This window comes from Strongylocentrotus purpuratus, unplaced genomic scaffold (genome assembly GCF_000002235.5).
Source record: "Strongylocentrotus purpuratus isolate Spur 01 unplaced genomic scaffold, Spur_5.0 spur5_contig_865, whole genome shotgun sequence".
Lineage (NCBI taxonomy): Eukaryota > Metazoa > Echinodermata > Echinoidea > Camarodonta > Strongylocentrotidae > Strongylocentrotus > Strongylocentrotus purpuratus.
In genome coordinates, this window is record NW_022145574.1 from 538,558 (window position 1) to 553,601 (window position 15,044).

The window sequence follows — 15,044 nt, forward strand, 5'->3', positions numbered from 1 at the left end:
AAGCTTCTCCTCATTCTTTGGATGACTTTCCTCATCCAAATTGCAGTTGGGGGTAAGTAACATTGAATAAAAGTATACCGGTCAAGAATATAGATGTTCATTTTCCATTATCGACTTAGTATTCCAAGTACACATACATTAGATGTGAACAATTAAATGTTTCATTATTGAAATAAAACGGGAGCAGTTTAAAGATTGTCTACCAAAAAAGGCTTGTAAATTTTGTGAAAGCAGTTTACGTTCTTTTGATTATATGTTTGATCTACAGTAAGGAAACGAAACAAAATTAATGTTGAACGCACAATGTACTAATAAATACATTGAATTGAGTTGTTTAGAGCATAAATGAAGCATTCTAAATATCTTTAACTTATCATGTTCTGCTATTGAATTTGTTGTGGTGAGAACACTGCAGACTATGTATGAGAGCTTCTGTAACTGTAACATTCATAAACAAGTTAGAAACTAACATGCAAAGCACTAACAAGAAATTCAATTGTTTCCAAATAATGTAATATAGTTTGGTTTTCATTGGGGGTATGATAATCTCACTACTTTTGCACACAACATTTTTCAAAATATAAGACATATAGTCAAAGCAGTATGATGGAGTGACAAAAGTTTACGGATATTTAACAAAAAATTGTATTAGGAACTGTGTTTCTTAATAGGTAATTTCTCATATTTTACACAAATTCATTTAGTTCAATTATTACCAAATAAAATGCATTGATTTTTTCCCTCAGGAACAACACCAGGAACGGCAATAGTTACAACACCGGGAATATCCTTCAATTCACCACCTCAAACAACACCAGGAACTGCAACAGCTACAACACCGGGTACAATGCCTGCTTCTAAACCGGATACAACGCCAGCTACTACACCTGGACCAACATCAGCTACAACACCTGGAACAACACCAGATACAACACCGGGAAAAACATTCGGTTCAACACCTCAAACACCACCTCAAACAACACCGGGAACTTCATCGGCTACAGCACCGGGTACATCGCCAGCTTCTAAACCTGGAACAACATCAGCTACAACACCTGGAACATCACCAGGTACAAAACCGGGAACAACATTCGGTACGACACCTCAAACAACACCTGGAACAACATCAGCTACAACACTTGGAACAACATCAGATACAAATCTGGGAATAACATTCGGTTCAACACCTCAAAGACCACCTCAAACAACACCAGGAACTTCAACAGCTACAGCACCGGGTACAACGCCAGCTTCTACACCAGGAACAACATCAGCTACAACACCTGGAACAACACCAGGTACAAATCTGGGAACAACATACGGTTCAACACCTCAAAGACCACCTCAAACAACACCAGGAACTTCAACAGCTACAGCACCGGGTACAACGCCAGCTTCTACACCTGAAACAACATCAGCTACAACACCTGGAACAACACCAGGTACAAAACCGGGAACAACATTCGGTACAACACATCAAACAACACCGGGAACTTCAACAGCTATAACACAGGGTACAACGCCAGCTTCTACACCAGGAACAACATCAGCTACAACACCTGGAACAACACCAGGTACAAATCTGGGAACAACATACGGTTCAACACCTCAAAGACCACCTCAAACAACACCAGGAACTTCAACAGCTACAGCACCGGGTACAACGCCAGCTTCTACACCTGAAACAACATCAGCTACAACACCTGGAACAACACCAGGTACAAAACCGGGAACAACATTCGGTACAACACATCAAACAACACCGGGAACTTCAACAGCTATAACACAGGGTACAACGCCCGCTTCTACACCTGGAACAACATCAGCTACAACTCCTGGAACCACACCAGGTACAAAACCGGTAACAACATTCGGTACAACACCTCAAACAACACCGGGAACTTCAACAGCTACAACACCAGATACAACACCGGGAACAACATTCGGTACAACATCTCAAACACCACCTCAAACAACACCGGGAACTTCAACAGCTACAACACCGGGTAAAACATTTGGTACAACATCTCAAACACCACCTTAAACAAGACCTGGAACAACACCAGGTACAAAACCGGGAACAACATTCGGTACAACACATCAAACAACACCGGGAACTTCAACAGCTACAACACCGGGTACAACGCCAGCTTCTACACCTGGAACAACATCAGCTACAACTCCTAGAACCACCCCAGGTACAACACCTGGAACAACATCAGCTACAACTCCTGGAACAACATCAAGTACAAAACAGGGAACAACATTCGGTACAACATCTCAAACACCACCGGGAACAACCCCAGGTACAGCACCGGAAACAACTCCAGGTACAACGCTGGGTAAAAAACCAGCTACAACCTATCATCAATATAAATATTTAAGAAAATCTAAAGCACCACTTCGAATTTTTGATATTATAACCATATTTTGGTATTGTACAGAGCGCCTTGAACAGTCTTTTAGAATGGATACGTGCGCTTGATAACTTGACATTTTTATTATTATATGGGCACAAGGTGTACACCGAATGTACTCGTAGAGCTAGATTAATATTTGGTGCATGGATATGATATTATTAATTTACAGTACGTTGGTTTCAGTGTGAGAGAGTAGGTATATGTATCAAGTAGCTCTATATTGATAGAATATCGCTATTGTTGTAAAAGAATCTTGATTGCTTGAAATTAAAGAAAGGGTGTAAAAAAAAAAAACTTAAAATTACCATGACAACTAATTAGTGAAGTAATGATAAGAAGTGAGTAAATAATGCCATTCATCATTCATTTTATGGTCTTAGATTTCTTTCATTGTTCGGGATCGAACATGAACGTGTCAGTGACGTTGGTTTGCGATGGATATTACGACTGTGACAATTATGAGGATGAATCATCGTGTAGTAAGTATTGGAAAAGCTCCTTAGATTTTACACTGACATTATGTTTGACTACATCACATTGTTCTGACGCGTTTATGATCCACTGCCTACTACCAAATACATGAGATAGAATACATCTAAAGCAAATTTTGAAGAAATCCCTAGTTAGTTTCACTTACACCAGGGGTATGTTCCATCAATCTTGTTATTATAAACTAACTCTAAAATTCGATAAAAAAATTGCTCTCAGCCTATCAAATGCAACGATTTCAGAAGCCTTTAACGTTTTTATAAAGGTTGCATGAAACAGGTCCAATATATACGAACAATATAAAGTATTGTTGAAATAGGGATGCGGGGAAAAAGGGCTCATTTTTCGCATTCTCTACCATTCTTCTCCACTGTTTTAGGAAATTATAAAATTCATTGGTGTCTTGAATTTCAACAGTGAAACTTCGTCATCCTTTTGAAAACAGACTTGTTTTGTCTGTCTCGTGGAGTTCTCCTGGATACTTTAGTCACTGGGGTTACATATGAATTATGTGCTCTCGGCCTATTAGGGGGTCCAATTTTGTTCCATCGACTTCAAGTTTTCTCAACTTGATAGAAGTCAAAGACTGATCCTGAATAGTCACCCATTTCACTCATACGATTTTAACCCCCAAAGTACCATCACATTAATTGTTTAAATGTGTGGCAGGCTGACTATAGCTATGTGGTTAATCCCCCTCAACCGACCCAAGAGACCCATGAAGTCGTGGTCAATTTTGTCAATATGAAGTCATATATCTGCATTTGAGGACAGGCCAGTCTTTATATTTTGAAATGAAAAGAGATTTTTTCCTATACAAATTATATCCATATGATTTAAAGGAAAATTCTCTGTTTAAGGGGCGTCTGATAATCAACCGATCCCTGTTCAAATTTTGTCGCTTTTCCGATTGTATATGTCCACTTATTATTTCTACGAGCAAAATTTCGTGCATGATGTAGATAAATTGAAACCAACATGACTAAAGGTTCTGTTATGGGAACTCTGAAAGATACGTTTATGTTTCCTCTAACTTAATAAAGGAGGTCAAACGGTATGGATCATATAGGTTTTTATCGGGAGAGGCACCCAAATAAGCTGTCAGTGCAAAGTGATCGAAGCTTATCCACCAATCTCATGTTGCAGAACTGATAACAATTCTTTTTTCTTCTTCATAATTCGTTTCTTTCTTGTCTTTTTCCCCTTACAGATTCAGCAACATATATTGAGGAAGGTGAATCGCATTTCATATCCTTCCCATTGGCCTACACAACACGATTGTATAACGCACGCATTCTAAAAACCAACGCTACGAATGGATTTCGAGTTGTGTTCCGAGATTTGTATCTCAATGGTGCTAAAGTCCAAATAGGGACAGATAATGATCCGTCTGACATACAGTCTGGCATCACAACTATCGATGGATACATAAACTACGGGCCTGATGATGTCTATATAGATACCAATGAGATGTGGTTGGCTGTCATAGGAGGAAATGGTTACTCCAGGATCCGAATGGACGTTGAGATCATTTCAATTGACCTATCAAGTGAGTTTTAAATTAATTTTCTTTTAAAATATCGGTAGAATCTCAAGCTATATGTTTATGCAGTGATAGCTAGTGTCTCACTAGTTATAAAAAGAGAATTATTCACGCCTGTCGACTGATGAATATAATCCATGTTTCCATTTTTACCAGAAATTATAATATAAAGAAGGTGAATTTCTAACGCGCCTAATTACTAAAAGTATTCAAAGAAAAACCTAGTGTATTCAATTTTCAAATTTTAAAGCCAATTTAGCTACTCCTAAGTTATTTTTCTCTCCATCTTCTATCTACTACCAGCCTCATTTGTCTGTTCAAACTCTAACATGAGCGTGTCACCGACTGCCCTCTGCGATGGACTTTACCAATGCGATCATTACGAGGATGAGTTAACATGCAGTAAGTCAATAACAAATTATATTTAGTACTGATGTTCTTAGTAGTATTCCAGGTATTTTATTTGTACTTTATGATGTTGTAGCATATGTTATTAATAACCAATTCTTTGCTCTCAGCCAATCAAATGCCACGATTTCAATACATTTTAACAGTTGTCATAAGTTTTTATTGATAACAACTTTTATGGAACAAGGCCCAGGTACATAATCATGGTATTGTTGGAATACGGGTGCGAAATATGAAGACTTAAAACTCACATTCTCTCAGGTTCTTTTCCACTTTTGTATGAATTTCATAATTCCATTAGTGTATTTTAGTTTACGAACAAGACAGTTTTAAAGACAGACTTATGTCATGGACTTTTCATGGATATAATAGTCACTGGGGTTGTGGATTTTGTACTCTCGGCCTTTTAGGGGGTCCAATTTTGTTTCATCGACTTTTCTGAACTTTGTAGAAGCCAAAGACTGGTCCTGAATAGTCACCCATTTCACTCATACGATGTTCACCCTCAAAGTACCATCAAATTCATTGATAAAAAATGTGGCAGGCAGAGTGTAGCTGACAGGGTTAATCCTCACAAACCACCTCAGCAGACCCCATGAAGTCGGGTCCAAGCACCAGATTTTGTCTATATGAATTCGTATGTTTGCATATCAGGAGAGGCCGGTCTTTTTACATGTATGAAAAGGGAATTTTCTTATGAAAATTGTGTTCATATAATTTAATGTTAAAATGTTCCCATTTGTAAAAGTGGCGTGTGATATCAACCGATACCTGTTCATTTTTTGTCGCTTTTCCTGTTTATTATGTCAAGTCATAATTTCTACTAGCGAAATTTCGTGCATGAGGTAGATAGGTAGAAACCGACCTGATTTTAGGCTCAGTCTGTTTCGGGAACTCTGATGACCATCCCTCTAAGTAAATAAAGATGGTCACATCGTATGGATAATACAGGGTTTTCGGGAGAGGCTCCCACATTAGCTGTCAGTGCCAGATGATGAAGCTTATATACCGATCTCCTGTTGAAGAACTGATGAGAATCGTCTACAGGAGACTTTTTTTTTCTTGCGTTTTTGTTTATTATTTATTTCTTTATTGTCTTTTTTTACCCTCTACAGATAATTCAGCAACTAATCTCCAGGAAGGCGAATCACATTTCATCTCCTTACCACACACCACCACAACACGATTCTATAATGCAATCTTGCTAAAAACAAACGCTACGAATGGATTTCGAGTTGTGTTCCGAGATTTGTATCTCTATACTGGTGTTCAAGTCCAAATAGGGACAGGTAACGATCCATCTGACATACAGTCTGTCATCACAACTATCCACGGATACATAAACTACGAGCCTGATGATGTCTATGTAGATACCAATGAGATGTGGTTTACTGTCATAGGAGCAAATGGTAACACCGGGCTCCGAATGGACGTTGAGATCATTTCCATTGACCTGTCAAGTGAGTGTTGAATTTTCTTTTATAATATCGGTGGAATGTAAAGCTTTTTGTATTGAAGCAGTGAAAACTGGTATCTTACCAGAATTATTCAATACCTGTCGACTGATAAAGATAATCCAGGTGTCCAGTTTTACCAGAAATAATAGTATAAAGAAGGTATATTTCTGACTCGCCTAATGACTAAAAGTATTTAAAGAAACATAGTGCATTCAATTGTAACATTTTAAAGCATTATGAGCTACTCATAAGTTATTTTTCTCTTCATCTTTTACCTTCTACCAGCCTTATTTGCCTGTTCAAGCTCTAACATGAGCGTGTCACCGACTGTCCTTTGCGATGGACTTTACCACTGCGATCATTACGAGGATGAATTAGCGTGCAGTAAGTCAATAACACATTATATTTAGAAATGCGTTATATATAAACATTACAAGTGTTTGTTGTACTTCATGATTTTCTGGCATATGTTAATTTTTAGATACTATGGTAAATTTGCTCTCAGCCAATCAAATGTCAAGATTTCAGTAGCTTATAACAGTTTTCATATGAAACAGGGCCCAGGTACACAAACATGGTGTTGGAATTTGGGTGCGGAAATAGGAAGACTTGAAACTCCCCATCTCTTACATTCTTTTCCACCTTCTTATGAATATCATAATTCTATTAGTGTATTGCAGTTCTATCAGAAAGACATTTGAAAGACAGACCTATTTTGTCTGTCTCATGGAATTTTAGTGGATAATTTAGTCACTGGGGCTTTTAATTGTGCTCTCGGCCTATTATAGGGTTCTAGTTTGTTCCATCGACTCTTCACTACTTGGTAAAAGTCAAAGACTGGTCCAATAGTTATACGATTTTGACCCTCAAAGTACCATCAAATTTATTTTTAAAAATTGTGGCAGGCAGAGTGTAGCTGTCGGGTCAATCCCCATAAATTTCCTCAACAGACCACATGAAGTCTTGTCCAAGCAGCATATATCATCATTTTGGAAACATATATGTCTTCATATTAGGACAGGCCAGTCGTTATGTTTTGTAATGAAAAGGGAAATTTTCCTATACAAATTTTGCCATATGATTTAAAGGTAACTTCTTTTTCTACTTGGTTGGATATTTAACCAGTGAGTAAAACGAATAATATGATTCTTTCACATGTGAATGATGTGAGTCATAAAGAATGTATGTTAAATAGTCTGTAGACCTCTACATATATTATGTACGCTAGAGAAAATCGATATTTTTCTTAGGTAGATTCTGGGCCCCAGAAGCAACCCACGTTTGTTGTTTGTTAGATCTTAACCTTTGTAAATGAGTCTTTTTTTCCTTACTCATTTTGAGGAGGTTTGTAAATATGTTAACACATCACATTTTTGTATACGTGATGCCTGGCCATGCGGAAAGGATGGCTTTTAACATCTCAATCAATAATTTTGTGTGTATGTTTTTTTTTGCCCTTGCTAAATCCAGTTACTTACTTTACTTACAGATCTACGTGCAGATTATAGTCAAGGTTATGATGCCTCAGGTTAATGCTACTCAATTGAGCCACACTCAGTCTGATGATGTAGCAGAGTTGAATATAATGCAACACATTTTTTAATATATGTTGAATGACGAGGTTGAAACTACAGTGTACGACTCAAAATATTTTACTGAAAAACAATTTGCTGAACATTTAGAAAACTGTCCTGTCAATGAAACGTCCTTTTTGCACTTTAATGTGCGTAGCATGAATGCAAATTTTGACAGGTTTTCCTTGTTTTTGGACACTTTTCAGGATAAGTACCCAATAATTGGAATCACTGAAACTTGGTTTTCTAGTCATCCAACTTAGTCCAGGCTAGGCCCCATAGGAAAGGACCCGAACCTTGCTTTTTATATATACAATGTTTTTGATGGTTTCTTGTCAATTCGAGGGTGCTGATTCCAAATCCGATGAGTGCCAGACGCGAAACCTTGAGCATTTCTCGTAAACGGCGAAAATTCAAAATGGCCGCCAAAATGGCTGCCAAATCATGAAAAGGCTTATTCTTTACAAATGTTTGGCCATTTAACAGGTTATTTGATGTTTTCTTGTCAATTTAAGGGTGCTGAATCCAAATCCGATGAGTGCCAGACGCGAAACCTTAACCATTTCTCGTAAACGGTGAAAATTCAAAATGGCCGCCAAAATAGCCGCCAAATCATGAAAAGGCTTATTCTTTGCAAATTGTTGGCCATTTAACAGGTTATTTTATGTGTTCCTGTCAATTTGAGGGTGCTGAATCCAAATCCGATGAGTGCCAGACGCGAAACCTTGAGCATTTCTCGTAAATGGCGAAAATTCAAAATGGCCGCCAAATCATGAAAACGTTTATTCTAAGGACATTCATCATGTTGCTTGATGTTTTGGGGCAAATTGAGGGCGCTGATTCCAAAACCAGATTCCCAGATGCGAACCAAATGTGAATCGCACTACACCACTTATTATTACGCAGTTTTTTAATTCTTATCATCATAGTGTACAAATTGTTCACCGTAAGCTCATATAGCTGCAAACAAATAAACTTTCCTTTCTTAGGTTGATTTTCTCCTGTCCAATTATATTGAAAATGGCAACAACAAAAAACATGTGCAATGATGTATGCCAACTGTATACCGAGTGTGTGCTTTATCTACATGTTACTCACATAAGTTTAGATGCAATGCTATTGATTCCCAATGTTAGTCTTAATATGGGTAGCTTTACCATTGTGAGCATCGGATGGTTTATTATTCAAGGGTCAACAATTTTGATTTAGCTGAAGACAGAAATCCAGTGCTTCAACTACAGTATACTGGAATACGCGAGTGATAATAACAGCAAATTGTATCTATCCGCGTGGTCCAATATATAAGTTGTGCTGCTCTAACACCAGGGGGGTGTTTCACAAAGAGTCGCACTTAGTAAGTCGCACTTAGCGTTAATCTCACTAAGTGTGACTTACCCTAAGTGTGACTCTCACGGAGAAGCAAAGTCTGTTTCACTAAGTCGTACTTAGGCTAAGTGCGACTCATATTGCTTCAATATTAAACGGACGAGCCTGAATCATTTGCATACTCATGCATATTCATGCCAACAGAGAAAAAGTGTCTGCCGAGATTTACCGCGCTCATCTCTCTAAATCTTGTCGTCTGTTTTGGGTAAGTTATCGCTAGTAATTTATATTTTTCTCTAGTAGTTCTGTCTTATCACTTTTCATCTGTTATGTTTTTGAATTCATGATGTAAGGCCATTCGAGCCAGAGTATTAGTTTTCTATTAGGTTAAATTATAGCATAGAAATCTCGAAGGATATTGCAGTCAAAGAACGGTACGTAATCACCCAGCTTTGCACCCGGTCCCGCGTGTGAATATCTGTGTGTGTATCTCGATTCGTGAATCGTCGTGATGTGAATTCGTGATACGTTTCACTAGATTACTTGCAGTTGCAGACATGAGACGATGATTTAGATTATATTATTAAAACGAACTACGACTACCATTACTGCCTGACCTTAGTCAGTAAAAGGTAATAATACTTGTCTAGATGAATGTTCGCATGTCTTTCTTAGTTACTTATTTACTAGATATTTTTCTGTTTCCTGTCTGTTGTCTATAGTAGTACTAGTAGACTATGACTGTGACTGAGTATAAGTATGAGTATGATGGTGAGCTCGTCTGCGTTTGCTACTCCGTGGGGAATATTATTACATTCATGTAGATAACTAGATCCATGGATCATGTAGTCTAGATGTAGATCTAGATGTAGATGTTTATTTATTATTTAATATTTGTAGGTCTAGGCTACATAACATTACAATAATTAACGATAAAACTTGTAAGAGTAATTAAGACTAAGAAAGAGTACTAAGAATCTTTTGCACCCCCCCCCCCTTCTCCCACGAAATTGAAGAAAAAATAATGGGTATGAACTATGACTGAGTATGACTTTATAATAGGATATATAAACAATAATAGTATTAGACTATATCTAAATCTACTTTCCTTTTCTTTTTTCAGACTTGAAGAGAGCAGGGATAGCTAGCACAGGAACATGGCTTCTCCTATTCCGAAGGTAAATTAAGATGAAGATCCTAGATCTGTTCAATTACAATGAATTATATTAAATTTAAGTTTTTAATCATTTGCCAGAATTTTTGTTATTATATCTTCTTCTTCTTCTTCCGATTAAGTACAGACCGCTGTTGGCGTATTATCGTACTTGTGTTTCTCGAGTGCTGTCGACTGAAGCTCAATTTCAAGCTTTTCTTCTTCTTCGCTATAAGTACAGGCCACCGTCGGGTGTATTCTCGTACTGATGTACAGTAAATATAATAGTTCAATCCTAAATAAGTTTGTGATGCATGTAGTTGGATGGCTACTGGAAAGAATGACAGAGCTTTATATTGAACATAAGTATAAAGGTTTACACTGCAGTACAGAGCTTTCAATTCCAGTGGTTTTCTTTGTTGTTTCATGGTGAATAGGGGGTTAATTGTCTTAAGTGAAATTGATTTAAAGTTTTTCAACCTGTTCAATACTTTCGCAGTTGATTATTTTCTGAACTGAATAGTAAATGACTTTTACTGTTGAGAGGTGAGCTTCTTGTTTTATAAAAGATCAGTACAATGTAAGAACTCTGGTAATTTAACGAGCTTCAAAGAGTCACACACTACTACGATTATTTCCACATCATATTTTTTTCGATGATTGGCATAGTTTATTTCTCAACGTACATTACAGCGGGAGGAAAGATTTTTTTTTCCTTCAAAATTGTTTGTTCATACATGGTACAGACTGGAATTAGCTGCAACAATCTACTGCTAGATCTCGACCAGGAGACCGACACGACAACCTACACTTCCATAGAGATGACGATAAGGATAATGATGAATTTGATGAAGAAATTAGATTATTTTATTTAATCTAATAAATCAACTGAATTATGATTTAATGTAATCTGCCTTCTAATAAGTGATATTTTTATTCTTTACAGAAAAGAGAAAGGAAAGCCAACTTTTCTACAGAAGAACAGTATGCGATGGTGACATTCGTCAGCCAAAATACACAGGCCCTGTTCGGAAAGGCAGGATTTTGTGGGAAACGGGTTAGTATTTGTTAACTTAAAAGGCAGTGTATAGTTCGAGTAATTAAAACAATTTTGTTTATCTTACTATTTATAGGAATATATGTAATATGAATTGGCACTCCGTGATGATTCCATATTAAAGATATCAACACAAATGAAATACTCTTAGGTGCTTTGGGGATTTTATCAGCGTTTTTCCAAACTTAATTTTAAAATTCCATACATTTCTTTATAGGAAACTAATAGTTGTATTTAATGATTTGTTGTTAATTTGTAAAAATGGACCATTTTAAATAAAATTGGTACTTGAGGCTCATTCATGGAACCCATTGATATGTCACTTCTATTATTCTCATTTAAATGCAAAATATATGTGTATGATTAAATCATATGCATTAAGTACATAGAGAACATGTCATTCTTTTATAGGTTAATTATATCATTCTTTTGTCCATTAATCTATTTTGAACCGTCCAGGTGGAGGAACGGAAGCAGAAGGCATGGGAGCAGTGCGAGGCCTTGTTGAGAGCCGCTGGTGGATGCCAGCGTGAATGGAAGGACGTCCGTAAAAAATGGCAGGAGCTGAAGACCAGGGCCCTGGCATGCAGGTCGAAGTCCAAAATGACAGGTATTATTTTAATTTGCGATCATTTACTGCCTGTGCATCAAGATTGTGGAATGGTCTTCCCCAAATTCTGTGCCCTTTTCACAAGCTTTCCACTGTCAGGACTCAACTAAAGACATTCAGATTGCTTACAATTAGTCACTGCTTTTTTTGTCTTTCCCATTTAGAATCATCAATAGACAGTTTTCAGTCTCATCAGCGCCTTTGATTAGGCAACTAGATATTGGCGCTTTATAAATTCCTGGATTGGATTGGATGTGTGGGCACTAAATGAGATTAAGTCATTTTTTTTTAAAGGACTATTAACCTAACATAACATTTATCTTTGACCAAATAAACAATTCAGAGCCCTATTTGTACTGAGTTTAATTCTCAAGTAATATTTCATGATAATTCAAACTCGTGGAGATTAATACATGCTGACAATCGGAGAATGCCGGTTTCAGCTTTCCTTATCAAATTTGATATTATATGAATAACCAACAAGGATTACGGATTAAATTTTGAAGTCATTTGGTCAAGGCTTGACAATTACTTTTTAAGAACTGCTCACGTTCCCATTTACTTGGGTATATGGATAATGTACGTTATAGGAAAATAAATAGGTACCCTATACAACATGTCATACTGTTTTGATTTAAAAAAAACAACTGTTGCTTATATCTTTCAGGAGGAGGACCAGCACCTCATATGACGGTAGTTTTTGAAAGGGTGTTGGAGGTGCTGGCCCCCCAGTGCAAAGATGGGATCTGTGGGTCCGAGGATGAGGCCGGCGTAGATGTGAGTATTACACTACATATCGTGATATAATTAGGGTGTTAACTTTGTGTGGTCAAACAGTATGAATTCCATAATCATTGATAATGTTTTTGTGTCTCTGTTGTGAGGACCCTACATCACAAAAAAATGTTGCGCAATTCATTGTGGGGGAGAACCGGCTCGATCATTAACTTGTTTTTTGCTCATTAAAAAAATTATTAAAATAAGTTTGAGCACCATTTTCCAAAACCAAGTTAGATTTGGGCTTTTTAGGTTTTGTCTACCGGTATATAATCAGCTCAACATTTCAGTGGAGTGGCCTTGTACTTTAGGTAATATTTTAAAAACAAAATGATGAATCTATTGATACCACAATATAAACAATTCTTGCAAGTAATCATTTGTTTTCTTTTGGTTTTCTTTACAGGACAGCCAGGAATTTCCAGAAATTGACCCCGAAATAGACATAGATCTCCTGGCAGGAGCCATCCAGGATGCTGATGATGAGGCAGGTTCCAGTGATAGAGTGATGAGGGCTGGACCAAGTGTTTTTATTCCTCCATCAACCCCTCTACCATCAATCACTCTACCACAGGAACCACAGGAACCACCTCCTCATCAGCATCCTGGGTGCTTGCCCTGCCAGTCCCACCAGAACAAAATGCTGGAGACAATTTCAAGCCAATTAGAAATCATTATTTCTCTCCTAAAAAAAAAGGAAGAGTAATTATTTTCTATTTTCCATTTTTTATTTTGTTTTGACTTTATTAAATCACTTGTTCTTGCTTTCAAAAATTAAAAACATCCGCATTTTGGGTTTCCATAAATTATTCCATTCTCTGATTAAACAAAGAGATTTGGAGAATACTATATATTTGGAATATTTGGAATAGTTAAATAATTTTCTTCAATGTAAATTTTCTCCAGCATTTTGTTCTTCTAAAGACCTGGTTAACCTTTTGTATCCTTTTATTTTTTGTTAAATTATTATATAATTATGATGGTGCAAAAGTGCTAACCAGGCTTTATTAGGGAATCATAAAAATATAACTACCGTTTCAATGTCATCGTTGTTCAAGACCGGCCTCATCTTAGATTATTCAATTCCCTCTAAATACATCTTTGGTGTATTTAAAGTTTTATCTGTCATTTTTGGACTTGGACATGCATGCAAGTTCCTTGGTCTTCGACTCCTGCCATTTCTTCCGTACATCTTTCCACTCGCGCTGGCATCCACCAGCAGCTCTCAGCAAGGCCTCGCACTCCTCTCATGCCTTCTGCTTCCGTTCCTCCACCTCACCACCGAAAGGAAATGATATGTTCTCATTTTTACATTATTAGTAGGTGACTGTGCCATCTGGAATTAGTATGATAGAAAGTGTCATTGGAACAGTGACAAGTTTTTTTTCTTCCCCTATACGTTTTGAAAGGACTGAATGTATTATAAACTCTTTCAATTATTTGCTCTGAAATGTGCAAGATGGGTTAGGAAACCTCATAGATTTTAATATATCAATAATATAGACGTTCAGAGCATAACATTTTAAGGTTTAAATTATTTCATTGATTCATATTGAAAAAAGATAGTATATCTAATGAACTTTTTTAATTGGATTGGATTTAATATTATAAAAAACTGTAAATAGCTTTATATTGTAGCTTGTTTGGAAACAAGATTTCACCACATTCCTACATTGTATTATATCTGATAGGATTGTTTCATTTTTTTTAGTTTTGTACATATAAGTGTAAATTATTCAAAATTATTGATGACTATTTATCTAATTTATCAGCATAACTTATTAAAGTTTCTTGAAGAAATGTATAGCATCGTCTAAGGAAATTTGTTGCTTCTTACCCATGGAATTTTATTGAAATCGATAAGGGTGTGTAAATGAAGACTACTAGCTTTAAGACAAGTGGATATTGAAAATAGGACAGCTAGATACTCGTGAAGTGAGATAAATTACAGTTTTATTTACAATTTATTTACAATTCAGCCAACAAAGGTTGAATGAAACATGCTTTTCGATAAAACATGCTTTAGCAATGAAGCAAATCATTTGCAATGTCAGGAGCACAGTTACGATGCCATTAACACATTAATTAGCATGGTGTTGGTAGATTTCAAATACAGAGGTGGTCATATGCATATTGAAATAATTATCTTGAAAACTGCATATTATTTTAAGAGAAAAACTCATGGCCTCTATATTTACGGTATTGCAAATAGTGTAAATAAACAGAAACT

At 36.6% G+C, this 15,044-nt stretch overlaps 2 protein-coding genes across 2 annotated transcripts; both read left to right on the forward strand.

The window, feature by feature from the left end:
* The first annotated feature begins 847 nt into the window (after positions 1 to 847).
* LOC115919536 (probable GPI-anchored adhesin-like protein PGA18) lies at positions 848 to 8,102 on the forward strand. The gene is made up of 7 exons (XM_030973618.1): positions 848 to 2,006; positions 2,067 to 2,330; positions 4,282 to 4,458; positions 4,756 to 4,854; positions 6,144 to 6,320; positions 6,603 to 6,701; positions 8,098 to 8,102. Exons 1-7 carry the CDS (start codon positions 848 to 850, stop codon positions 8,100 to 8,102), a joined length of 1,980 nt encoding a protein of 659 aa, XP_030829478.1.
* Positions 8,103 to 9,212: 1,110 nt separating this feature from the next.
* On the forward strand, positions 9,213 to 14,618 carry LOC100890617. The gene is made up of 6 exons (XM_011671629.2): positions 9,213 to 9,482; positions 10,341 to 10,395; positions 11,317 to 11,427; positions 11,887 to 12,037; positions 12,705 to 12,814; positions 13,221 to 14,618. The coding sequence occupies exons 2-6, from the start codon at positions 10,375 to 10,377 to the stop codon at positions 13,518 to 13,520; spliced, it is 693 nt and encodes a 230-aa protein (XP_011669931.2). The 5' UTR covers positions 9,213 to 9,482; positions 10,341 to 10,374; the 3' UTR covers positions 13,521 to 14,618.
* The last annotated feature ends 426 nt before the right edge of the window (positions 14,619 to 15,044 follow it).